We start from the raw sequence: 26,662 nt of genomic DNA, 5'->3' as shown, positions 1-26,662 counted from the left end.
GACCCTCGCTGATCAGTGTGCTGTCAGTAATGGTACTGTGACCCTCGGTGATCAGAGTGCTGTCAGGAAAGGTACTGTGACTTTCGCTGAACAGTGTGTTGCAGGAATGGTACTGTGACCCTCGCTGATCAGTGTGGTGTGAGGAATGGTACTGTGACCCTCGCTGATCAGTGTGCTGTCAGGAATGGTACTGTGACCCTCGCTGATCAGTGTGCTGTCAGCAATGCTACTGTGACCCTCGCTGATCAGTGTGCTGTCAGCAATGCTACTGTGACCCTCGCTGATCAGTTTGCTGTCAAGAATGGTACTGTGACCTTCGCTGATCAGTGTGCTGTGAGGAATGTGACTGTGACCTTCGCTGATCAGTGTGCTGTCAGGAATGGTACTGTGACCCTCGCTGATCACAGTGCTGTCAGGAATGTTACTGTGAACCTCGCTGATCAGTTTGCTGTCAGGAATGGTACTGTGAACCTCGCTGATCAGTGTGTTGTCAGGAATGGCACTGTAACCCTCGCTAATCAGTGTGCTGTCAGGAATGGTACTGTGACCCTTGGTGATCAGCGTGCTGTCAGGAATGTTACTGTGACTCTCGCTGATCAGTGTGGTGTCAGGAATGGTACTGTGACCCTCGCTGATCTGTGTGCTGTCAGGAATGTTACTGTCACCCTCGCTGATCAGTGTGCTGTCAGGAATGGTACAGTGAACCTCGCTGATCAGTTTGCTGTCAGGAATTTTACTGTGATCCTCGCTGATCAGATTGCTGTCAAGAATGGAACTGGGACCCTCACTGATCAGTGTGCTGTCAGGATTGGTACTGTGACACTCGCTGATCAGTGTGCTGTCAGGAATGTTACTGTGACCCTCGCTGATCACAGTGCTGTCCTGAATGTTACTGTGAACCTCGCTGATCAGTGTGTTGTCAGGAATGTTACTGTAACCCTCGCTGATCAGAGTGTTGCAGGAATGGTACTGTGACACTCGCTGATCAGTGTGCTGTCAGGAATGGTACTGGGACCCTTGCTGCTCAGTGTGCTGTCTCGAATGGTTCTGTGACCCTTGCTGATCGCTGTGCTGTCAGCAATGGTTCTGTAAACCTCGCTGATCCGTGTGCTGTCAGGAATGGTACTGTGACCCTCGGTGATCAGTGTGCTGTCAGGAATGTTACTGTAACCCTCGCTGATCAGTGTGCTGTCAGGGATGGTACTGTGACACTCGCTGAACAGTGTGCTGCAGGAATGGTACTGTAACCCTCGCTGATCAGTGTGTTGTAGGAATGGTACTTTGACCCTCGCTGATCAGTGTGCTGTCAGGAATGGTACTGTGACACTCGCTGAACAGTGTGCTGCAGGAATGGTACTGTGACCCTCGCTGATCAGAGTGCTGTCAGGAATGGTACTGTGACACTCGCTGATCAGTGTGCTGTCAGGAATGGTACTGTGACCCTCGCTGATCAGTGTGTTGTAGGAATGGTACTGTGACCCTCACTGATCAGTGTGTTGTAGGAATGGTACTGTGACCCTCGCTGATCAGTGTGTTGTAGGAATGGTACTGTGACCCTCGCTGATCAGTGTGCTGTCAGCAATGCTACTGTGACCCTCGCTGATCAGCGTGCTGTCAGGAATGGTACTGTAACCCTCGCTGATCAGTGTGCTGTCAGGAATGTTACTGTAACCCTCGCTGATCAGTGTGCTGTCAGGAATGTTACTGTGACCCTCGCTGATCAGTGTGCTGTCAGGAATGGTACAGTGAACCTCGCTGATCAGTTTGCTGTCAGGAATTGTACTGTGACCCTCGCTAATCAGAGTGCTATCAGGAATGGTACTGGGACCCTCGCTGATCAGTGTGCTGTCAGGAATGGTACTGTGACACTCGTTGATCAGTGTGCTGCCAGAATGGTACTGTGACCCTCGCTGATCAGTGTGCTGTCAGGAATGTTACTGTGACCCTCGCTGATGAGTGTGCTGTCAGGAATGGTACTGTGACCCTCGCTCATCAGTGTGCTGTCAGGAATCGTACTGTGACCCTCGCTGATCAGTGTCCTGTCAGGAATGGTACTGTGACCCTCGCTCATCAGTGTGCTGTCAGGAATCGTACTGTGACCCTCGCTGATCAGTGTGGTGTGAGGAATGGTACTGTGACCCTCGCTGATCAGTGTGCTGTCAGGAATGTTACTGTGACCCTCGCTGATGTGTGTGCTGTCAGGAATGTTACTGTAACCCTCGCTGATCAGAGTGCTGTCAGGAATGGTACTGTGACCCTCGCTGATCAGTTTGCTGTCAGGCCTAATGCTATCCTATTCCCAGCTGACATGGAGCCATGAGTGCATCAGCCTGCCTGTGTGACACACCTACACCAGGCCTGCTGCTTATGAAACACCCTGTGCTGTAAAGTCCCCTACACATATGGAGCAAAGGAAAGAGTCAGTGAGACACACTGAACACTCGCTCCCCAGCCTGTGTGGGTTACGGATTATCATCCTTGTTTTCAGCTTGCTCCAGCCCCACATCCCTCCCCATCTCCGTAATCTCACCCAATCCCACATCCCTCCCTATCTCTGTAATCTCCCCCAGACCCACAACCCTCCCTATCTCTGTAAACTCCTCCAGTCCCACATCCCTCCCTATCTCTGTAATCTCCTCCAGTCCCACATCCCTCCCTATCCCTGTAATCTCCCCCAGACCCACAACCCTCCCTATCTCTGTAATCTCCTCCAGTCCCACATCCCTCCCTATCTCTGTAATCTCTTCCAGACCCACAACCCTCCCTATCTCTGTAATCGTCTCCAGTCCCACATCCCTCCCTATCTCTGTAATCTCCCCCAGACCCACAACCCTCCCTATCTCTGTAATCTCCTCCAGTCCCACATCCCTCCCTATCTCTGTAATCTCCTCCAATCCCACATCCCTCCCTATCTCTGTAATCTCCTCCAGTCTCACATCCCTCACTATGTCTGTAATCTCCTCCAGTCCCACATCCCTCCCTATCTCTGTAATCTCCTCCAGCCTCACATCCCTCCCATCTCTGTAAACTCCTCCAGTCCCACATCCCTCCCTATCTCTGTAATCTCCTCCAGCCTCACATCCTTCCCTATCTCTGTAATCTCCTCCTGTCCCACATCCCTCCTCATCTGTGTAAACTCCTCCAGTCCCACATCCCTCCTCATCTGTGTAAACTCCTCCAGTCCCACATCCCTCCCTATCTCTGTAATCTCCTCCAGTCCCACATCCCTCCCTTTCTCTGTAATCTCCTCCTGTCCCACATCCCTCCTCATCTGTGTAAACTCCTCCAGTCCCACATCCCTCCCTATCTCTGTAATCTCCTCCAGTCCCACATCCCTCCCTATCTCTGTGATCTCCTCCAGTCCCACATCCCTCCCTATCTCTGTAATCTCCTCCAGTCACACATCCCTCCCTTTCTCTGTAATCTCCTCCTGTCCCACATCCCTCCTCATCTGTATAAACTCCTCCAGTCCCACATCCCTCCCTATCTCTGTAATCTCCTCCAGTCCCACATCCCTCCCTATCTCTTTAATCTCCTCCAGTCCCACATCCCTCCCTATCTCTGTAATCTCTCCCAGTCACACATCCCTCCCTATCTCTGTAACCTCCTCCAGTCCCACATCCCTCCCTATCTCTGTAATCTCCTCCAGTCCCACATCCCTCCCTATCTCTGTAATCTCCCCCTGACCCACAACCCTCCCTATCTCTGTAATCTCCTCCAGTTCCACATCCCTCCCTATCTCTGTAATCTCCTCCAGTCCCACATCCCTCCCTATCTCTGTAATCTCCTCCAGTCTCTCATCCCTCACAATGTCTGTAATCTCCTCCAGTCCCACATCCCTCCCTATCTCTGTAATCTCCTCCAGCCTCACATCCCTCCCATCTCTGTAATCTCCTCCAGTCCCACATCCCTCCCTATCTCTGTAATCTCCTCCAGCCTCACATCCTTCCCTATCTCTGTAATCTCCTCCTGTCCCACATCCCTCCTCATCTGTGTAAACTCCTCCAGTCCCACATCCCTCCTCATCTGTGTAAACTCCTCCAGTCCCACATCCCTCCCTATCTCTGTCATCTCCACCAGTCCCACATCCCTCCCTATCTCTGTAATCTCCTCCAGTCCCACATCCCTCCCTATCTCTGTAATCTCCTCCAGTCACACATCCCTCCCTTTCTCTGTAATCTCCTCCTGTCCCACATCCCTCCTCATCTGTGTAAACTCCTCCAGTCCCACATCCCTCCCTATCTCTGTAATCTCCTCCAGTCCCACATCCCTCCCTATCTCTGTAATCTCCTCCAGTCCCACATCCCGCCCTATCTCCGTAATCTCCTCCAGTCACACATCCCCATCTCTGTAATCTCCTCCAGTCCCACATCCCTCCCTATCTCTGTAATCTCTCCCAGTCACACATCCCTCCCTATCTCTGTAACCTCCTCCAGTCCCACATCCCTCCCTATCTCTGTAATCTCCTCCAGTCCCACATCTCTCCCTATCTCTGTAATCTCCTCCAGTCCCACAACCCTCCCTATCTCTGTAACCTCTCCCAGCCTCACAAGCCTGCGAACTCTTGACTTTATCATTTGGTCATCCTCAATGTTACTTGCTCCACGTTTGGTTGCTATGCCTTCAATTTCCCCGGCACTAACCTCTGGCTTAGCCTCCCTCACCTCTCTCCCTCTCTCTGCTCCCATAAATTGCTACTTCTTTGACTAAGTTTTAGGTTACCTGTGGTATTGTTTTCAAACAGTTTTTGACATTGAGCATCATAAAGAGAGATTAAGCAATAGCTGCTACCGTGGCTTCAGTGTCAAACCCTGTTTGATAACAACAACCACAATATTTATGTTGCAGCTTTGAAAGGAATAAGATATCCGAAGGCACTTTACATGAATGTTATAAAGCAAAATTTGATACTGAGCTACATGAGGCGATATTTGGGCAGATGATAGATTCAGAATGGTTCCTGTGCAGGAGGCCATTTGGTCTGCCAAGCCCTTGCTGGCTCTCTGAAGGAGTAATTCACCTAGTGCCACTCCCTTGCCTTCTCCCCGTAGCCCTGCAAATATTTCCCTTCAGACAATGATCCAATCCCCTATCGGCAGCCTCCGTTGAACTTGCTCCACCACACTCTCGGGCTGTGCAGCCCAGATGTTACACAATTGCTGTGTGAGAAAGTTTTTCCTCATGTTGCCATTGCTTCTTTTGCCAATTATCTTAAATCTGTGCTCTCTCATTCTCCATCCTATCACCAATAGCAACAGTTTCTCCCTATCTACTCATGATTTTGAATACCTCTAACGAATCTCCTGTCAACCTTCTCTTCTCCAAGAATAGTCCCGACATCTCCAACTTTCTATGTAACTGAACCATTCTCGTGAATCTTTTCCGCACTCTCTCTAATGGTTTCTCATCTTTCCAAACTGTGGTGCTCACAACTGGATGCCATACTCTAGGTGAGGCTGAACCAGTGTTTAACATAACTTCCTTGCTTTTATGCTCTATTACCACATTGATGAAGTCTAGAGTACCAATTGCTTTATTAACTGTGCTCTCAGCCAGTCCTGCCATCTCCAATAATTTATGCACATATACACTCAGGTCCCTCTCCTCCTGCACACCCTTTAGAGTGGTACCCTTTATTTTATGTTGCCTCTCTCTATTCTTCCTACCAAAATGAATCACTTCACACTTCTCCACGTTAAATTTCATCTGCCACTTGTCCACCCATTCCACCAACCTCTCTCTAACTTTTTGAAGTTCTACATTATCCATGGTTCTCAATATTTCGAATTTTCGTACCATCCACAAATTTTGAAGCTGTGCCTTCTACACCAAGGTCTAGCTCATTGATATATATCGGGAAGAGCAGGGGTCCTAACACTGACCCCTGGGGAACTTCACTGTAAACCTTCCTCCAGTCGGACAAACAGCCATTCACCATCAGTCTTTGTTTCCTGTCACTCAGCCAATTTTTTATCCACGTTGCTATTATCCTTTTTATTCCATGAACTCTAACTTTGCTTACAAGTCTGTTGTGTGGCACTTGATCAAATGCCTTCTGGAAGTCCATGTATCCCATATCCCTGGGCCTGTTTTGACCCCAGCTTTCTACTGTTCAACATGCTAATTTACTCAGGCTGATGAACAACTATCTGCCTCTCCTTTTGTCAGTATTCATAGGAACATAGGTACAGGAGAAGGCCATTCAGCCCATCGAGCCTGCTCCACCATTCAATATGATCAACAGCATTGCACTCATCAACCCTCTCTGTTACCTCATCAAAAAAAAAACTCCAGCAAGTTGGTTAAACGTGATTTTCCCTGAACGCACCCATGCTGGCTTTCCTTAATTGACCTGCATTTGCCCAAGTAACTTAATTTTATTCTGAATTATTGTTTCGTGCAGTTTCCCACCACTGAACCTAAACTGACTGACCTGTAGTTGCTGGGCTTACCTGCAGCCTTTTTTTTGAACAAGAATGTAATGTTTGCAATTCTCCAGTCCTCTGGCACCACCCGAGTCTAAGGAAGACTGAAAGATTATGGCCAGTGCCCTTGCAATTTCCCACCTTAACTCCCCTCAGCATCCTCAGACACATCTCATCCAGTCCCGGTGATCAACTTTGACTATACACAGCCTATCCAATACCTCTTCCTTATCAATCTTAAACACTTCTAATGTCATGAATTGCCTCCAGTATCCTCTTCCTTGGTAAAGACTACACCAGCACCATCTGTCTCTCCCAATATTCTTTGCACCTTGGTATCCCTCTCCATCTAGCATGACCTCTGAACCCCCACCTCTGGTCAAGTTAGTTTAAAAAGTCAAAGAAGTAGGTTTTAAGGAGTGCCTTGAAACACCTTGGGGCAGTTTATTACATTAAGGGCATTATTTCTTTTATTCTTTCTCAGGATGTGGGTGTCACTGGCTGGACCAGCATTTATTGCCCATCCCTAATTGCCCTTGAGAAGGCAGTGCTGAGCTGCTTTCTTGAACCGCTGAACTATATAAATGTAAGTGGTTGTAGTTTGTGAGTCCTCTTCCCCACACTGAGAGATAATTACTCACCAGCCGACTATCTGTGGAGCCCGATCACCAATAGACACGGGCCCGAATTTTTCCCTTGCCCCCATCCGAAGATTCCCCACCAACTCCAAGTGCCCAGCAGCCACTTCACACTGGAGTGAGCGTGAATTGGCTGCAGGCAGGACTTCCAGCCCTCGCTCGGGAGGACGTTCCACCTTAGACAGATTGTCCGTCCGGTCTCCAGCCCCTGCAGCAACAAGAGCTTCAATGGACTGAAGAGGGAAGTACACCAACACGCCTGGGACTATGTCCCGGAACCGGAAGGCAAGGTAAGTTTAAGGGTTCCTAGGGGTAGGGAAGTCCTGGGGGGGGGGTTCAAAGGGGGCGATTGGGGTGTCGGGGGAAAGGCTGGTGGGTGGGGTGTGGGGGGGAGGTTGGGGGGCTGGTGGGGGAAGGGAGGTCCAGCAGTCACAGGGCCTTAAGTGGGATGGGTGCTGGCAGTCAGAAGGGGCTTCTGATAGAGGTGCCCCCACCCCACTTTCTGACCTAGATCTAGGACCGGTCTTTCTCGGGCTCTCCCCACCCCCCGCCAGAAGTAAATCTTCCCGCCAGCCTAAAAGTGAGGCTGAGTGGGAAACAGCCCTTAAGTGGTTTAGGCTTTCTCTCCTGATGCAAGTCTGGCCATAGTCACCAAGAGCACAGGCCCCCTTGAAGGACAAGGGCCGCAGATGCAAGGGAACACCACCACCTTCAAATTTCCCTCCAAGCCACTCACCATCCTGACTTGGAAATATATCGCCGTTCCTTCACTGTCGCTGGGTCAAAATCCTGGAACTCCCTCCCTCCCTAACAGCACTGTGGCTGATCAATCCCCTTTTCCCCTGAAATCACTTGTAGAAATTCCAACTGCTTTTTAGTAGAATCTCTGGTTGCTGCACGGATGTGGACGCTTTTCTCAGCAGAGCGGGGTGCAGGCCTAGATGAAATCTTGCAGGAAGAGGGAGGGAGGGAGACCCCCACGTGTTCTCTGCTTAGATCCCAGCTCCAGCGTCCACACAAAAGGTTGTCTCACTTGATCTCTCTCCGTATCGGCTGTATATTCCAAAGAATATAGAGGACCAGCTCAGGCCTTGCATAGCTTCCCTTTAACCACGGTTTCATACCCGAGGTGATTTTTAAAAAAAATGTCCCAGCCATGAACTCTTCACTGACCCATCCTCCACCTTGATGAGATAAGAAGGAGCTGGTGACACCTCCAGGGGGTGCTATTGTGTCTGTTGGGGTGATATCTTCAAGGAATGGAACATAACTTTATATATACACACCAGCTGATGCAATTACAAATTAATATTCTGTATAGCACATCTTTGTAACAGTTTTCTCTTGCTTTTTTATTAACTGACAGCAAGACAGAGCCAGGGAGGGCTATGGAGGTAGCCTATCCACAGCAATAATAGCTCTTGATTAGAATAATCATACCTGTTGAATTAATGTGGCACTTTCACTGCTGCTTTGAACCCTCGGGTAATCCCTCATTGCAATCTCATACCACTGGAAGCAGGACAGAAACAGCCACAGAATGCAGTCTATTTAGGAGGGAGATCACAGACCTCACATTGGGCATTAAATTGCTCCAGCTGAAACTTCCTCGAATGGGTGGACGAATGGCCGGGTAGCCACCACTGATATGTTAGTTGTAATTAGTAGGCTGGTTACCTTTGGGAAACTGATTGTGATTGGTTAACCGGCTGCCGTTGGTAGACTGGTTGTGATTGGTAAGCTGGCTGCCATTGGTTGTGGTTGGTAAGCTGGCTGCCATTGGTTGTGATTGGTAAGCTGGCTGCCATTGGTTGTGATTGGTAAGCTGGCTGCCATTGGTTGTGGTTGGTAAGCTGGCTGCCATTGGTTGTGGTTGGTAAGCTGGCTGCCATTGGTTGTGATTGGTAAGCTGGCTGCCATTGGTTGTGATTGGTAAGCTGGCTGCCATTGGTTGTGATTGGTAAGCTGGCTGCCATTGGTTGTGGTTGGTAAGCTGGCTGCCATTGGTTGTGATTGGTAAGCTGGCTGCCATTGGTTGTAATTGGTTGTAATCAGCAGGCTGGTTGTAATCAATAGACTCGTTACAAAACCCATAATCAAATGAGTCAGGTGAATTTTTTGACTTAGATTTTCTCCTGTGCTAGGATATAACATTCCACATACCACAGGAAGTCATTACTGACTAATTGAAATGCTTCCATCTTGTTTCCTTGACAGTGTGCTGAATCGGAGTCCTGCCTACCTCGTCCATGAAATCATTCTAGTCGATGACTTCAGTGAGGACCGTATGTATTGGATAACTTCCAGACTGACCTTTCCTTTAAATACTCTGGGTGACAGAAGAAGTTCACATCTCATTGTCGTGAAGGCTGTACATCATTTAAAAGGGAATTGGATTAAATATATGAAAATGAAGTATATGGGGAAAGGGAAGAGTGATAGAGCCCAGTTGAAGAATTAACACTTGCACTGGTACAATGGGCTGAATGGCCTCATTCTGTGATGGTAATGTTTAGCTTTCTATCTATTCTTTTAGTAATGGTTTTACCGACTAATCAACACTGTTATAAAGTGTTATATGAAAGCTGTGGTATTGATCAGTTGATCAGTTAGCGATTGTAACATTTTGTAGAGGATAGAAGGCGGAGACAGAGTTGTCAGACAGACTTCAGAAACTTACTCCACAGTGCCATTGACTGGACAGAGCCTACAACTGCATTGTTCCAGCAGGTTGGTAATTCCTATAGACTCCAGGATTATTGAGAATTCCCATAAAGTCGAGGATGTTGAGGATTCCCAATGACTCTGAGACATTGAGAACTCCCATAGACTCTGGGACTTTGGGAACCTCTGTAGACGCCAAGATTTTGGGAATTCCCATAGACTCTGTGACATTGGGAATTCCCATAGACTCTGGGACATTGGGAATTCCCAATGTCTCAGAACCTGTCGTGTTACCCAATCTTCCAGAGTCTATGGATATTCCCAATGTCCCTGAGGCTCTGGGATTTCCCAATATCCCAGAGGTTACGGTAATTCCCAATGTCCCAGATCTATGTTAATTTCCAATGCCCTAGAGTCTATGGGTATTCCCAAAGTCCCAGAGTGTATGAGCAATCCCAACATCTTGGCATCAACAGTGGTTCCCAAAGTCCCAGAATCTCTGGAAGTTCTCAATATTTCAGAGTTTATGGGAATCCTCAACATCCTTGACTTTATGGGAATTCGCAACAATTCTGGAGTCTATGGGAATTACCAACTAGCCAGAACAATGCAGTTGCAGACTATGTCCAGTCAATTCACAATGTCCCAGGGACTTTGGGAATTCCCATAGACTCTGGGACATTGAGAATTCTCATAGATTCTGAGACATTGGGAATGCCTATAGTCACTGGGACATTTGAAATACCCATAGTCATTGGAACATTGGAAATTCCCATTGACTCTGGGACATTGGGAATTCCCATGGACTCCCAGATGTTGAGAGTTACTATGGACTGTGGGACATTGGGAATGGCCATAGTCTCTGGGACACTGAAAATTACCATAGACTCTGGGAGATTCAGAATTCCCATAGACTCTAGGACATTGGTAATTCCCATAGACTCCCGGATGTTGAGAATTACCAGGGACTCTGGGACATGAAAATTCTCAGACTCCAGGATGTTGGGAATTCCCAAGATTCAGGGGTATTGGGAATATCCATAGACTCTGAGAGATTGGGAATTCCCATGGTCTCTGTGACATTCAGAATTCCCATCAACTCTGGGACATTGGGATTGCCCATAGATTCAGAGATGTCAGGAATTCCAGTAGGCTTTGGGACATTGGGAATTCCCATAGATTCTGGGACATTTGGAATTCCCATAGACTTTGAGACTTTGGGAATTCCCATAGTCACTGGGACATTGGGAATACTGATAGTCTCTGGGACATTGAGAATTCCCATGGACTCTGGTACATTGGGAATACTCATAGATTCTCAGACATTGGGATTGAATTCGCCCAGATCTCAGGTTTCCCACAGGTGCAGTGTGTGATCGAATGCACTCAGGTGGCGCTCAGATCGCCATCATAACACACGGTCAACTACATCATCCGCAAGGGCTTCCATTCGCTGAATGTGCAGCTGGTGTGCGACCACCAGAAACACATCCTGCAGGTGTGCGCATAGTTTCCAGGGACTGTCCACAACTCCTACATCCTCAGTCGGTCACAGATCACTGCAGTCTTCCAGGATCCACAGAGGCTGCAGGGTTGGTTCCTCAGGGACAAGGGCTTCCCACAGAGGCCGTGGCTGATGACACCCGTGTGGTGGCTTCAGACTGCAGCAGAGCGACGCTATAATGAGGCTCATGCAGCAGCTCGTAACTTGGTGGAGCAAACCATCGGGATGTTGAAGATGAGGTTCCAGAGCCTGGACTGGTCTGGTGGAGCCCTGCAATACAGTCCCCATAGGATGTCACACATCGTCATCGTCTGCTGCATCCTTTACAACCTGGCGCTGCAACAGGGAGAGGAGCTGCACAAGGAGGAGATGGAGGAGCTGGAGGTCTCCTCTGATGAGGGGGACGCCAACAGGGATGAGGCTGAGCAGGTCCTCAGAGGTGATGGTGACGGTGATGAGGCCCTCGCACTGGCCAGACGAGGCAGACACACTCGGGAGGCCCTCATAGCTGCTAGATTTGTGGAGGATGATGATGACAACATGCAGTGAGGAGACACCATAGATCCTCACATTGTATCTATGAAGGTTTGACTCCAGCCTGGCTTATAGCAGCTTGAATACCCTCTGTGAGAATGCTCCTGTCACAGAGACGCAGTGGAGGCCCTAACAGTCGCTCGATCGCAGGAGGATGATGATGACATGCAGTGAGGACACCCCATAGATCTTCACGTAGCCTCTGACAATGTCTGATTCCTGTCTGGCCGAGGGCAGCTCGCTTATGCTCTGTGATCAGGGTCATATCATAGAGACACAGCCCTGAAACTTCAGATGCATCTGATCCTTTGTCCACCTTCAGCACCTGAGCCCTTCAGGATCAGCGTCACTGGTCACAGATGAAGAAGAGTTGGGGGCCAGCCCCACCTTAAAGGTGCTGAGAGCACACAGAGAGAATGAGAGAACTCTGTGGTGCCTGCCCACTACATTCTGGCAGCAATGACCAGCACCACCGAGGTACAGGCATCAGGAATGTGTCCAGGGAGTGAGAGGCTGGACCATCACTTTGGCCTGAGGGCTGCACAGAGCAGAGGGAAGAGGCCCTGGGCTGAGACACCTGCCTTTATCTTACGTCTTGGTGCTCTCCGGGCATCCACAGTGGAGGTGGAGACAGCCTGCTGACTGCGACGCCCTGTCTGTGATGACTTCGGCGGGCGTCCTCTGGAGGGCCGAGACCTGGAGGGCCCCGGCCTGCTTTCGGAGTCCTGCTGTGTGGCAGTGGCACCCTCCTCGGCCTGTAGAGCTGGAGCTGCTGAGGTCACAGGAAGAGGGGATTCGGATGGGCCGGACAATCTCGGAGTCACCTAGATGGATGGCCCCAGAGTGTGCACCTGTTGATCGTCCTCCCTATGGGTGCCCGAGGGATGCTGGCTGACTCCTTGAGGGGAAGGGGTAGCTGGGGTGAGATCGAGCTGCCCAGCACCTCTTTCTCATACACACTGTTGGAGACCAATATGGTGTCAGTGATGGAGTTAAGCCCGCACAGAAGTGCAGGAGTGATGTCCTGGAGCAAGGTCTCCATGGCGGCTACCATCCTACCAGTGTTGACCTTGATGTGTTGGCATGTCGGCGCTATCACCTCAGCCTGAACTCTGGGGAAAGAACAGGGTATTCTTGTAACTCTTTCGAGTACAAACCCATTTCCATCTGTTTCAGATGAAGTTACATTGTTTCATAGTTTGCCATTGTGAGATTTGAACTCTTGATCTTGGGGTTACAAACCCAGTACCATAACCACTTGGCTATTTAGGCCTGAAGGCGGATGGTCTCCTCCATCGTGCCTTGCAATCTGAGGAGTGCAGCGGACATCCCTTCCTGATGTTCCCGAGCCTGACTGTGCGGCTCCAGCAACTGTGACATGACCAAGTCCAGAGGCTGGTCATCTGACTCAGACTCAGCAACGTTCCGGCCTCCAGCAGCCCTCCGAGTGCCGGAGACCTGGGAAGTCCCTGCCTCCGCCTGCCTTGGATCAGAAAGTGTGGTGTGCTCAACAGATTGTGATCCCGAGGCTACTCTAAAGTTAGGACCCACCGAGGTGTGTGTCTCTGCGCTGGTGGAGGGTATGGGTGAGTGCTGTGAGGGGACTTCAGGGAGGGTGCCTCCAGATTCCTCTTCAGAGGTTTCTTCAGAGCTTGATTGGAGGCCCTGGATGGACTCGGCAGTTTGACAGATGTGCCTGTGGAAGCAAGGGGAGATAATTAGTGCACGGCAGTGGCCTGTGAAAGAGGACCCATCACTCACAGCATTGTTGTCTGATGGATGTTGCACTGATGTATCCTCACTTGGTAGAGCAGCACCAACTCACCGGCAGCACAGGAACGGTCCAGATCCTCACTGGCCAGCTGGATGGCTCTGATTTCAAAGCCCATGAGGACCTTGATTTCAGGCATTTCTCCACCGGTCTGTGACCTCTCCCTGTTGTTGTGCGCCAGCTTGTCCTGCATGAATAGAGATGGAGAGAGTGTAAGCAGGATGCCTGTCTGGCCAGATGATAAGTATGACTGGCCTGTGCAGATGGTGAGTGGTGCCATGGACGGGATGAGGACAATGACGGTGAGTGAATGGTGATGTCCCTTGAACTGGCAGTGAGTGAGGGCCCTGTGGATGTGTGATGGGTTTGTGAGTGTGTGAGTTGAGAGTGATGAGGAGTGACTTACTCTGGTGGAATGGAGGAGATCATTTATCCTCTTGCTGCATTGGGTGGCTGTCCTCTTTTGCAGGGCATTGGCACTGACCACCACGCCACCACCTCCCAAACCAGCTTGGTCACGTTGCTGCCCATCCTGTGGCCAGAACTGGGGTTCAGGACATTCCGGCGGGCCCCCACAGCATCCAGCAGTCGTTCGAGGGACCCGTCATTAAACCACAGGGCTGCAGTCCCCTTGCCTTCGAGGGCCATGTCTCCCGGGCAGCAGTGGTGAGCTGGAAGCCCTGAGCGCTGTGCCTGTGGCTGGCCTTTAAACATGGCGCCCGGCGTGATGTGGTGACGGAGTGAGGGCAGGCGAGTGAATGAGGAACCCGCCTGCCATGGAAGTGGCTTGTTTCCCGGGAATGCTGAGGCAGGCTTGGGGTGATACGGTGTGAAAACCCGCCATGGCTGTCGGCGGGCAGCACGCCATTTTACCCACCCGCTACCGCACTTAGTGCAAATTTGGGAAAATTCCGCCATTGGTGAGACAGTACAAAATAAAGGGAGAGCCTCTAAAGGAGGCGCAGGAACAGAGGGGCCTTGGTGTTTATGTACATAGGTCATCGAAGATGGCAGGAAATGTTGAGAGAACATTTAATAAAGCATATAGTATCCTAGGCTTTATTAATAGGGGCATTGAGTACAAGAGTAAAAAGGTCATGTTGAACTTATATAAGGCACTAGTTAGGCCTCAGTTGGAGAAGTGCATCCAGTTCAGGGCACCATACTTGAGGAAGGATGTGAAAACATTGGAGAGAGTACAGAGGAGATTCACAAGAATGATTCCAGGGTTAAAGAACTGTAGCTATGAGGATAGATTGGGGAGGTTGGGACTGTTTTCCTTGGAGAAAAGAAGGCTGAGAGGAGACTTGATAGAGGAATTCAAGATCCTGAGGGGTATGGACAGGGTAAATAGTGAGAAACTGTTCCCACTCAAGAGAACATCAGGATCTAGAGGGCACAGATTCAAAATAATTGGCAGGAATAAATGTGATGTGAGGAAGAGTTTTTTTTCACCCAGAGGGTGGTTGGAGTCTGGAATGAAATTCCTGAAAATGTGGTGGAGGCAGGTTCGATTGAGGAATTCAGAATGGAATTGGATTGCTACCTGCAAAGCGAGAATGTGCAAGGTTACAGGGATAAGACAGGGGAGTGGGACTAGGTGGAATGCTCTTTCAGAGACTCAGTGCAGACCCAATGGGCCAAATGGCCTCCTTCTGCACTGTAAAGGTTCTGTGATACATTGGGAATTCTCATAGTCTCTGGGACATTGGGAATACCCATAGATTCTGGGAGATTGGGTATCCCCATAGACTCTGGGACATTGGGAATTCTCATAGTCTCTGGGACGTTGAAAATTCCCATAGTCACTAGGACACTGGGAATTCCCGTAGACTCTGAGACATTGAGAATTCCCATAGTCTCTGAGATTTTGAGAATTCCCGTAGACTCTGGGACATTGAGAATTCCCATAGTCTCTGGGACATTAGGAATTCCCGTAGACTCTGGGACATTGAGAATTCCCGTAGACTCTGGGACATTAGGAATTCCCGTAGACTCTGGGACATTGAGAATTCCCGTAGACTCTGGGACGTTAGGAATTCCCGTAGACTCTGAGACATTGAGAATTCCCATAGACTCTGAGATTTTGAGAATTCCCGTAGACTCTGGGACATTAGTAATTCCCGTAGACTCTGGGACATTAGGAATTCCCGTAGACTCTGGGACATTAGGAATTCCTGTAGACTCTGGGACATTGGATGTCCAGACCAGAACTTGGCAAGAGTTGTTTTATTACATAGTTGTTCACAGGATGTGGGTAACCTTGAATTTCTTACCATCCCAAGTGACCCTGGTACAACAGTCGTTAACCTTCTCCCAGTCATTTTCACAACTGAGAGGATTGCTGGGCCAAATCGCTATCTTTAAGGGTTAGAATATATCTGGTTCAAAAATCAATTCAAAAGGCATTATCAGTGTTGCCCTTTATCACAAGAGGGCTGGAATATAAAAAGGAGGAAGTGCTGCTTCAATTGTACAGATCTCTGGTTAGACTCCACCCAGAGTATTGTGTTCAGTTCTGGGCAACGCACCTTAGGAAGAACATATTGGCCTTCGATTGGGTACAACACAGATTCACCAGAATAACACCAGGACTTGAAGGGGTTAATTCTGAGGACAGGAAGCACCTCATCAAACAAATGACAGTGGAACCTAGGGCCGGGATTTTCCATGCTTGCTGGCGTCGGGTGTGTTCGGTGGCCTGAGCGGACAATCTGGTGAGAATTGTTTTCACAACGTCGTGAAACCAGTTTGCGACCGTCCACTCCGCCTGCTGATGGTGGGCCACGTTTCCCACCATCGGATGTCGGGAACCTCGTTGGAATACATCAGCATATTGTAATAAAGCCAGCCCGCCAGAATCAGCCCCCCTCCCCTCCCACCACCACTGGATCACGCCAACATGTTTCACAACAGCACATGAAATGTGTGCACTTGGCGGCTGCGCTTGGAGGGGAACTCGGAGGTGAGTACACAGTAACGTTGTGCAGCTTTCACCAGGGTCGCCTGTTGGACTTCAAGGTTAAGGTGCATTTTGAGGGTGTGGGGGGGGGTGGTATGGGCTGCCCTGCGGTTGAGGGGAATTTGGGGGATGGGGCCAAGGGTTGATGGTAGCGCACAAGTACGTGCGGGGTGGGGGTCAGGGTGGGTGAGGGAAGTGGCCACGCATTCGGGAAACCTGTATAAAATGACCATTCCTCTGCAGCTGAGACAGTCCAGGCGCAGCCACATTGATATGGTTGAAGTCGGGCTCTAGGTGTGAAAGGCGCTACGTAAATGCAAGTCTTTCTTTTTGACTCGAGCCAGTAGGGGATGTTAGATTCACTTTCTCGGTTTTACCTGGTGCTAACCCACAGGTTTCAAGGTTTTCTTAAATTCAATTGCGTAACTTGCCAGTGGGCTGGAATGTGAACTCTTGAGCTCTGATTGTAGGTCCATGGTCAAACATGGACAAACCCTGAAAGTGTGCCATTCTTTACCCACAGCTGATGACTGCCAGTTGCTGACCAGACTGCCAAAGGTGAAATGTTTGAGGAACAAGCAGCGAGAAGGTGAGATGGGAGGTAGCAGTCAATTGTTTGGTTGTTTCACAAGCTGAGTGCTTTCCAGCATTTTCAACCGTTATTTCACAGTCCCAGCATCCACAGTATTTTGCCTTTTGTTTCACAGACTCATCAGTGACACAGGCTGGTCTTGTCAATATGGGCAGCACCTTTACTTAAAGGGGTAGTTTCAAGAGGGGTGGGATTGGGGGAAAGGGAGGGGCAGGGTCATGCGGACACCCCATCCTGAGAGACCAAAGACCCCCATTCAAACATCTACTCTCCTCACTCCTCTCCTGAAGATGCTAACCCAAAACTAGAGGTAGTTCCACAGGTGTTCAGGGACCTCGTACTGAGCAGGTACTCTTCATGTGCAATTGTTGCCCAGCTATTTGACTATGGAGCACTTCACCTCTCACCACTCAGCAGCCACGGGTAGGTACCTTCCAGCAGTTGGTCGTGGTGGGGTCGGGAGTGGGAGTGGCATGGATGGTGGGGGAGCGAATCCCAGTGACCGCCTGCCCTTGATCCATGGTACTGAGGCCAGTTAGTGCTCCTGCTGTGCTGCCGAGGTCCAGCTCAGCCATCTTGACAGAGAATGGGGCTGGAAGGTGGGACTTTCCCAGTCTCTGTGCCAGAAAGAAGGGAACGCATTTAAACTAACCACGTGACAACCCAAAGGGCTTTACAGCCAGCTGGTTTCTTGTGAAACAATCTGACAGCAGTCAATCTGTGCACAGCAAGATCTCATAAAGAGCGAGTGAGAGGGCTGACCAGCTTTTGGGGTTTGCCATTGTGGCACATGGCGTTACTTCCCTCTGTGGCATAAAAAGGCACAGATTGGAGGGATGGAGGAGCGTACTCCAAGAAAGAGGAGGGGCCAAAGGAACGAGCAGATTTGAGAGGAAGTTGGTTGGGCATTAGCGGGTGTCTGAAGCCCCCTGGTGAGGTGGGGGGGATGGTGGTGAGTGTGTCATAGCCAGACCTATGACGAAAGACTGAGTTAAACTATACCTGTCTTGGCATTGGAAGGACTGAAATTGTGCAACCTAGTTTCCAGCCTCCTAGCAATGATGTTCTGCTTCTGATCAGGTCTGATCAGGTCCCGGGTCCGAGGTGCAGAAGCGGCTGAAGCTGGAGTACTGACCTTCCTGGACAGTCACTGCGAGGTCAACAAAGATTGGCTGCCTCCCCTTCTACAGAGAACTAAAGAGGTGAGATATATCCTACCACCATCAGAGTAAAGTTAGCGATAGACCCTGTCTCCGTCAGAGTAAAGGGAGTGATCGATCTGTCTCCGTCAGAGTAAAGGGAGTGATCGATCCTGTCTCCGTCAGAGTAAAGTTAGTGATCGATCCTGTCTCTGTCAGAGTAAAGGGAGTGATCGATCCTGTCTCCATCAGAGTAAAGGGAGTGATCGATCCTGTCTCTGTCAGAGTAAAGGGAGTGATCGATCCTGTCTCTGTCAGAGCAAAGTTAGTGATCGATCTGTATCCGTCAGAGTAAAGGGAGTGATCGATCCTGTCACTGTCAGAGTAAAGGGAGTGATCGATCCTGTCTCCGTCAGAGTAAAGTTAGTGATCGATTCTGTCTCCGTCAGAGTAAAGGGAGTGATCGATCCTGTCTCTGTCAGAGTAAAGGGAGTGATCGATCCTGTCTCCGTCAGAGTAAAGTTAGTGATCGATCCTGTCTCCGTCAGAGTAAAGGGAGTATTCGATCCTGTCTCTGTCAGAGTAAAGGGAGTGATCGATCCTGTCACTGTCAGAGTAAAGGGAGTGACCGATCCTGTCTCCGTCAGAGTAAAGGGAGTGATCGATCCTGTCTCTGTCAGAGTAAAGGGAGTGATCGATCCTGTCTCCGTCAGAGTAAAGGGAGTGATCGATCTGTCTCCGTCAGAGTAAAGTTAGTGATCGATCCTGTCTCCATCAGAGTAAAGGGAGTGATCGATCTGTCTCCGTCAGAGTAAAGTTAGTGATCGATCCTGTCTCTGTCAGAGTAAAGGGAGTGATCGATCCTGTCACTGTCAGAGTAAAGTTAGTGATCGATCCTGTCACTGTCAGAGTGAAGGGAGTGATCGACTCTGTCTCCATCAGAGTAAAGTTAGTGATCGATCCTGTCTCTGTCAGAGCAAAGTTAGTGATCGATCTGTATCCGTCAGAGTAAAGGGAGTGATCGATCCTGTCACTGTCAGAGTAAAGGGAGTGATCGATCCTGTCTCCGTCAGAGTAAAGGGAGTGATCGATCCTGTCTCTGTCAGAATAAAGGGAGTGATCGATCCTGTCAGTGTCAGAGTAAAGGGAGTGATCGATCCTGTCTCTGTCAGAGTAAAGGGAGTGATCGATTCTGTCACTGTCAGAGTAAAGGGAGTGACCGATCCTGTCTCCGTCAGAGTAAAGGGAGTGATCGATCCTGTCTCCGTCAGAGTAAAGGGAGTGATCGATCCTGTCACTGTCAGAGTAAAGTTAGTGATCGATCCTGTCACTATCAGAGTAAAGGGAGTGATAGATCCTGTCTCCGTAAGAGTAAAGGGAGTGATCAATCCTGTCTCTGTCAGAGTAAAGTTAGTGATCGATCCTGTCTCTGTCAAAGTAAAGGGAGCGATCAATCCTGTCTCCGTCAGAGTAAAAGGAGTGATCAATCCTGTCTCCGTCGGAGTAAAGGGAGTGATCGATCCTGTCTCCCTCAGAGTAAAGGTAGTGATCGATCCTGTCTCCATCAGAGTAAAGGGAGTGATCGACCCTGTCTCTGTCAGAGTAAAGGGAGTGATAGATCCTGTCTCCATCAGAGTAAAGTAAGTGATCGATCCTGTCTCTGTCAGAGTAAAGAGAGTGATCGATCCTGTCTCAGTCAGAGTAATGGTAGTGATCGACCCCGTCTCCCTCAAAGTAAAGTTAGTGATCGATCCTGTCTCCGTCAGAGTAAAGGGTGTAATCGATCCTGTCACTGTCAGAGTGAAGGTTGTGATATTTACTGTACTGTTCCTGTCAAAAGGGAAAAGGGGAATTGTGTTTCACAAATATTTAGAGATTTTTGAGGATGTAACTAGTAAGGTGAATAAAGGAGAACCAGTAGATGTAGTTTACCTGGATTTTCAAAAGGTTTTTAACAAGGAGTCACACCAGATCAGTGATCATGGATTCCAGCGTAATATGGACGGAGGATTAGTTAACGGAAAGGAAGCTGAGAGAAGGGTTGAAGGGAACATTTTCAAGTTGGCAAGCTATAACTAGTGGAGAACCACAAGGATCTGTACTGGGGCCTCAACTATTTGCAGCTATATCAATGATTAAGCTAAAGAGGCTTGAGAGTAAAGCAGCTACATTTGTTGATGGTACAAAGCTAGGTGGGAAGGTAAACTGTGAGGAGGACACAGAGGCTGCATAGAGATAGGGACAGGTTAATTGAGCGGGAAACATGATGATAACTGGAGTATGATGTGGGGAAGTGTGAGATTATTCACTCTGGTCGGTAGAATAAAAAAGCAGGATATTTTTGAAAGGCTTGAATCTTTTAAATGTTGTTATTCAGACACTTGGGTGTGCTTGTTCAAGGAACATAAAAACAATATGCTGCTACATCAAGCAATTAGGAAGGCCAATGGCGTGTCGGGCTTAATTTCAAGGGGATTGGTGTACAGGAATAAAGAAGTCTTGCTACAGTTGTACAGGGCTTTAGTGGGACCACACCTGGAGTACTGGGCACAGTTTCAGTCTGCATGGTTAAGGTTAGATCGGTTCCTGGGATGAGAGGGTTGCCCTTGAGGCTGAGTGAATTTGGCCTAAACTCTCTGAAGTTTAGAAAAATGAGAAATAACCTCATTAGAAACATGCAAGGTTCTGAAGGGGCTTGACAGGGTAGACACTGAGAGGTTGTTTCCCCAGGCTGGAGAATCTAGAACATGGGGGGCACAGCCTCAGGATAAGGGGGTCCATCAATTAGGACTGTGGTGAGGAGAAATTTCCTCATTTTGAGGGTTTTGAACCTTTGCCCAGAATTCTTTGCCCCAGATTGTTGTGGATGTTCCATCATTGAATACATTTAATGCTGGGATAGACAGATTTTTGCTGTCTAAGGGAATCAAGGGATATGTGGAGCGGGCGGGAAAATGGAGCTGAAGTCCAAGGTCAGCCCTGGTCGTATTGAATGGTGGAGCAGGCTCGATGGGATGAACAGCCTACCTTGGCTCTCATTGCTTATGGTCTTGTGATACGTCCCATCACGGTCAGAGTAGAGGGAGAGGTACAGCCAGACACTGTGAAAGTAGAGTCAGAGTCACACATTATGTAAAGGTGGCTCATGGCCCAGCTTGTAATGTTCCTGTCTGATCATGCTTCTGTCATGTTTAGTTACTGTGCATTCTCTGTGTCAGGACCCAACCCGTGTGCTCAGTCCTGTCATTGACATCATCAACATGGACACCTTCGCTTACGTGGCAGCCTCATCGGACCTGAGGGGAGGTAGGACGGAGAGTCAGCAACCGGAAAATGTATCTCTACTGTATCTTTATCCTGAAGTAAATCACACAAGGTGATTCGGAAATGGAGATTGCCATTGAAATGGACCCCAAGCCAGCCCAGGGGAGTTTAGGAGGAACAGATAAAGATGATTGAAATCCAGTTGGAGCAATAGAGTTTGAGAAGGTCCCCAACAGGCAGGCTGGCTTAGGAGGATGTATTAGTGAGAAAGGCTGAAGCACTTAAAGGTCTGCTAGCAATGCTGAGGAGGAGCTGGAGGTCCACAACTATGTACGAAGGTCAGACTCTGGGAGCTGGAAGGTGTTCGGGGTGGAGAGATAAAACTGGAGGAAGGAACAGAGGTAATGGTGAGGTGAAGTTGTGAAGGAATTTACAGATGATTCCAAGGAATTTAAATTGGTTTGGTTTCAGGTCACTGAGCATAGAGGTGATGGAGGAACAGGTCTTTCTGTGGGATGCGGGACATTTTAGTCAAGTCGAGGGTTATTGAGGGTGCAGGAAAGAAGTGCAGAGAGAAGGCATTGGAATAATGGAAGTGATAAAAGCAGGGATAAGCACTGCAGCAGAGAGGGACTGAGAAATGGATGGAGATGGGTGATAACCAGCCAACCAACAGGAATCAGAGTCAGGATAAATGAATCATTTTTCAGGTTGGCAAACTGTAACTAGTGGAGTGCTTACAGGGATCAGTGCTGGGGCCTCAACTATTTACAATCTAAAAAATAAGGTTTATAATTATACCTGAATTATTGGATGAAGGGACTGACTGTGTTGTAGCCAAATTTGCAGATGATATAAAGTTGAGTAGGAAAGTAAGGTGTGAGGAGCATATAATGAGTTTGCAACGGAACATAGGTTAAGTGAGCTGGCAAAAATTTGGCAGATGGAGTACAATTTGGGAAAATGTAAAGTTGTTCACTTTGGCAGGAAAAATATTCGTTTGGTAGAGCAGAACTTGAGTATCGCTGAAAAAAGAGACAGGTCAAAGCTTTTCATCTTGCACTCATCAGGACACATGCAAGAATACCATTTTAAGAGGGAAAACAACAATTTATATTGCATGTGAGGAGAGTGCTCATTGGTTGGCAAGTGGTGTTGCCATGGAGAATGCACCACTAATGTTGTCTGAGAGTTAACAGCCAAGCATTTTTTGAAATTTAATCCAGGCGGCTTGACCCTGATTGGTCAAAGTGTTGCCCTGAGGAATGAGTCAGCAAATGGTTGTCACTTATTTTGTTTAGCTGAAACAGGCGCAGTGTGTGTACATGCTCTTTTTGTCTGCAAAGAACAGGGCCCCGTGTATTAATATGTGTGGCTTCCAGTACACACAAATGCACCACACTGCGAGCTCAACTGACAATCTTAAATTGGTTGTGAGTGTGATTCTTAGTGCATTGGACAACATTTGTGAAATAATCCTCAATCACAAAATCACATCTAATGTTGGACACTGTATTTTGCATTTTGCTGGTTGATACAGTCTGGACCTTACCTGTTGCAAACAGAGGCTGGGACAGACATATTGTTAATACAATCCGCCAGTCTTTGGGACGTATGGTCTACATACCTAGCATCACACTGGCACTGAAATTCTACACCACATTACTCATTTGTGTGATAGGCAGAACGTCTTTTTGGCTTGACGGCAGCATCCTGTTAGTGGTGAATATCACTCGTGTTGCTGCTGCATAGTAGCAGCGTGGAACAGCTAGCTTGTCCTTCCAGGGTAATCTGGGGTAGACTCGGCACTTTTCAGGGCTAAAAGTGACAGCCTTAGGCCCGTTCATGAATTTGCGTTAAACACAGCGTGAAATGATCTGATCAGGGTAGCTATTATCCTGCAGGATGTCTTTGATGCTCCCTATTTCAGCATCAAGCTTGCTCAATGAGCAAATAGCTTGGGGTCTATTTACAAGGCTGCCGATAAGGCCAATCCTATAGCATGTGGAACTGTAAGAATCCCAACACGTATATTGATCAGTGAAGGTAGTCTTGTGGTAGACAATGATAGAGAACCTCCTGGCCGATTTCTCACCTAGTATGTCAAGGAAGGGAGTTCACTTGACTGCTCCATTTCAAAGGTGAATTTGAGCTCAGGATGGAGCCCATTAAGGCATGTAAGGAAATTATTACATGCAACTGCAGATTTAAATATAGTGAATGTATCGTCCACATATCAGAAATATGTGCTGGGTAGGAGGTTGGGTGACACGTTTCTCATGGAACTCAACAAAGATGTTTGCGGCAGCTGGACCTAGATGGGATCCCATGGCAATGTCTATTTGGACACACATGGTGTCATTAAAACTGAGCTCAACTGCAGGAGTTGCTGAGTTCACAAGTTCAGTGAATACTGATTCACGCAATGGTGGTGGGTCTAGATCACCATGATATAGTGTTACAGTGCAAATATCTATGGTTTCCTTAAGTGGAACATTGGTGAATAGGCTAGCAATGTCAAATAAGCACAGAGACACGGCATTGTAATCGACATGCAAGTCCTGTATGGTCTTCGCAAGTGTGAAGGAATCCTTCACCAAGTATGTGGAAAACTTGGTCAAAACTGGGTGTAACAATTCACCCAACAATTAATTCATGTTGTGCAGAACTGGTCATAGATAAGATGAGGCGTAAAGGGACATCACTTTTATGTGTCTTGGGCAGCCCATACATATGCGGACATAGCAAGCCATGAGGACAAACCCTGTCATATATTTCACGCGGTGTTCCCCCTTATATTGGTATTCGTGTGAGTGTCTGATAAGTGGAAAACAAAAAGCTTAGAATGTCTCTTTTCTCAGCAATCCAGAAATAGAAAAGCAGATTATTATTTCAGTGGAGAGACACTGCACAATTCTGAGCTACAGAGGGATCTGGGTGTCCTTGTACATGAAGCCCAACAAGTTAGTATGCAGGTACAGCAAGTGGTTAGGAAGGCAAACGGAATGATGCCTTTTATTACAAGGGGAATGGAATATAAAAGTAGGGAAGTCTTGTTACAACTGTACAGGATATCGGTGAGACCTCACTTAAAATACTGTATACAGTTTTGATCTGCTTACTTCAGGAGGGATATTCTTGCATTGGAGGCAGTTTGGAGAAGATTCACCAGGCTGATTCTTGGGGTGAAGGGGTTGTCTTAGGAGGAAAGGGCAGTTTGGGCCTGAGAGGAGGGGAGGTGATGGCATAGTGGTATTGTTGCTGGATTAGTAATCCGGAGACCCAGATGGTCTGGGGACCTGAGTTCAAATCCCATCACAACAGATGGTGGAATTAAACGATGACCATGAAACCATTACTGATTATTGTAAAACCTATTTGGTTCACTGATGTCCTTAAGGGAAAGAAATCTGCTGTTCTGGCTTACATGTGACTCCAGACCCAAAGCAATGTGGTCGACTCTTAAATGGATTAGGGGTGGGCAATAAATGCTGGCCTAGCCAGTGATGCCTGTATCCAATGAATAAAAAGTATACTCACTGGAGTTCAGAAGAATGAGAGGTAAGATCCTGAAGGGTTTGACAGGGTAGATGCTGAGAGGATGATCCTCCTCATGGGGGGATCTAGAACTAGGGGGCACAGTTTCAAAATAAGAGTTGTAAGACAGAGTTGTGGAGGAATTTATTCTCTCAGAGAGTTGTTAGTCCTAAGAATTCTTAATCCAGAGAGCAGTGGATATATTCATGATTGAGTTAGACAGATTTTTGATATAGAAGGGAGTCGAGTGTTATGGGGACAGGCAGGAGAGTAGAGTTAAGGCCACAATCCGATCAGCCCTGATCATATTGAATGCCGGAGCAGGCTTGATGGGCCGAATGGCCTACTGCTCCTATTCCTTATGATCTTCTATGTTGAAGGCAAAAGTAAAATGTTCTTTGTGTTGGAGAGGATGTGCTGTTTAGCATTGAGCCCTGGGATGAGAAGGATGTGAAGATTTTGAACGGTGCAGTTCAGACAGAACAGACGATCAGATAGAGGTTTGAATAACTGGCACGGGAGAAGAGTTTCTGACAGAGCTGAGAAACCATTGCTTCAGTCCTGCCTGCGATAAGTTGAAGAAAGCTGTAGCTTTTCCAAGACTTGACGTCAGATGGGGGCTGACAGCACTGAAGTAGTTAGTGCTTATGTTACTGGATTAGTAACCTAGAGGGCTGGACAAACAAATATCTGTTCTGGGCTGTTTGAGAATGTGAATTCAGCTTTTAAAAAGCATCTGACGTAAAAAGTGTCAGGAAAAGTGAACTGTTAAGGTACCTGTCACTTATGTCCTTAGACCCTGCACACCCACCCCCCACTCCACCCCTCACCCCCACCACTGGCACAGGGGTGGTTGGTTCCTGCAGGGACAGGAATATTATTTCAGTCTCAGTATTAGAGGTCTCACTGACTCAATGCTTGTTGTGTCCCCTAGGGTTTGACTGGAGCCTCCACTTCAAATGGGAGCAGCTGACACCAGAACTCAGGGCCAAAAGACTGGAGCCCATTGAACCAATCAAGTAAGTAGCAGAACATGAGGCGTCGTCCCATTGGTAGAGAGGCATCAGGAGAGAGCAGGCCCATGGCGATGGGCATCAGGAGAGAGTAGGCCCATGGTGAAGGGCATCAGGAGAGAGCAGGCCCATGGCGATGGGTATCAGGAGGGAGCAGGCCCAGGGTGATGGGCATCAGGAGAGAGCAGGCCCATGGCGATGGGCATCAGGAGAGAGTAGGCCCAGGGTAATGGGCATCATGAGGGAGCAGGCCCTCGGTGATGGGTATCAGGATGGAGCAGGCCCTCGGTGATGGGTATCAGGAGGGAGCAGGCCCAGGGTGATGGGCATCATGAGGGAGCAGGCCCTCGGTGATGGGTATCAGGATGGAGCAGGCCCTCGGTGATGGGTATCAGGATGGAGCAGGCCCAGGGTGATGGGCATCATGAGGGAGCAGGCCCAGGGTGATGGGCATCATGAGGGAGCAGGCCCTCGGTGATGGGCATCAGGAGAGAGTAGGCCCATGGTGAAGGGCATCAGGAGAGAGCAGGCCCAGGGTGATGGGTATCAGGAGGGAGCAGGCCCAGGGTGATGGGCATCAGGAGAGAGCAGGCCCTCAGCGATGGGTATCAGGATGGAG

The 26,662-nt window shown here is 48.6% G+C and overlaps 1 protein-coding gene across 1 annotated transcript in view; it reads left to right on the top strand.

Moving 5' to 3' along the window:
• The first annotated feature begins 9,254 nt into the window (after positions 1 to 9,254).
• The window catches only part of LOC121278126 (polypeptide N-acetylgalactosaminyltransferase 14-like), a 32,758-nt gene continuing 15,350 nt past the window's right edge, over positions 9,255 to 26,662 (top strand). Inside the window, exons 1-5 of the mRNA XM_041188217.1 lie at positions 9,255 to 9,348; positions 17,022 to 17,087; positions 18,171 to 18,292; positions 21,448 to 21,535; positions 25,965 to 26,049. Coding sequence (XP_041044151.1) covers positions 9,255 to 9,348; positions 17,022 to 17,087; positions 18,171 to 18,292; positions 21,448 to 21,535; positions 25,965 to 26,049 — 455 coding nt within the window. The remainder of the gene's footprint in view (positions 9,349 to 17,021; positions 17,088 to 18,170; positions 18,293 to 21,447; positions 21,536 to 25,964; positions 26,050 to 26,662) is intronic.

The sequence above is a fragment of the Carcharodon carcharias genome, chromosome 5 (genome assembly GCF_017639515.1).
Source record: "Carcharodon carcharias isolate sCarCar2 chromosome 5, sCarCar2.pri, whole genome shotgun sequence".
NCBI classification, from domain to species: Eukaryota; Metazoa; Chordata; class Chondrichthyes; order Lamniformes; family Lamnidae; genus Carcharodon; species Carcharodon carcharias.
Note: the sequence above shows the minus strand (reverse complement) of the source record. Positions and strands in the feature narration are given on the sequence as shown.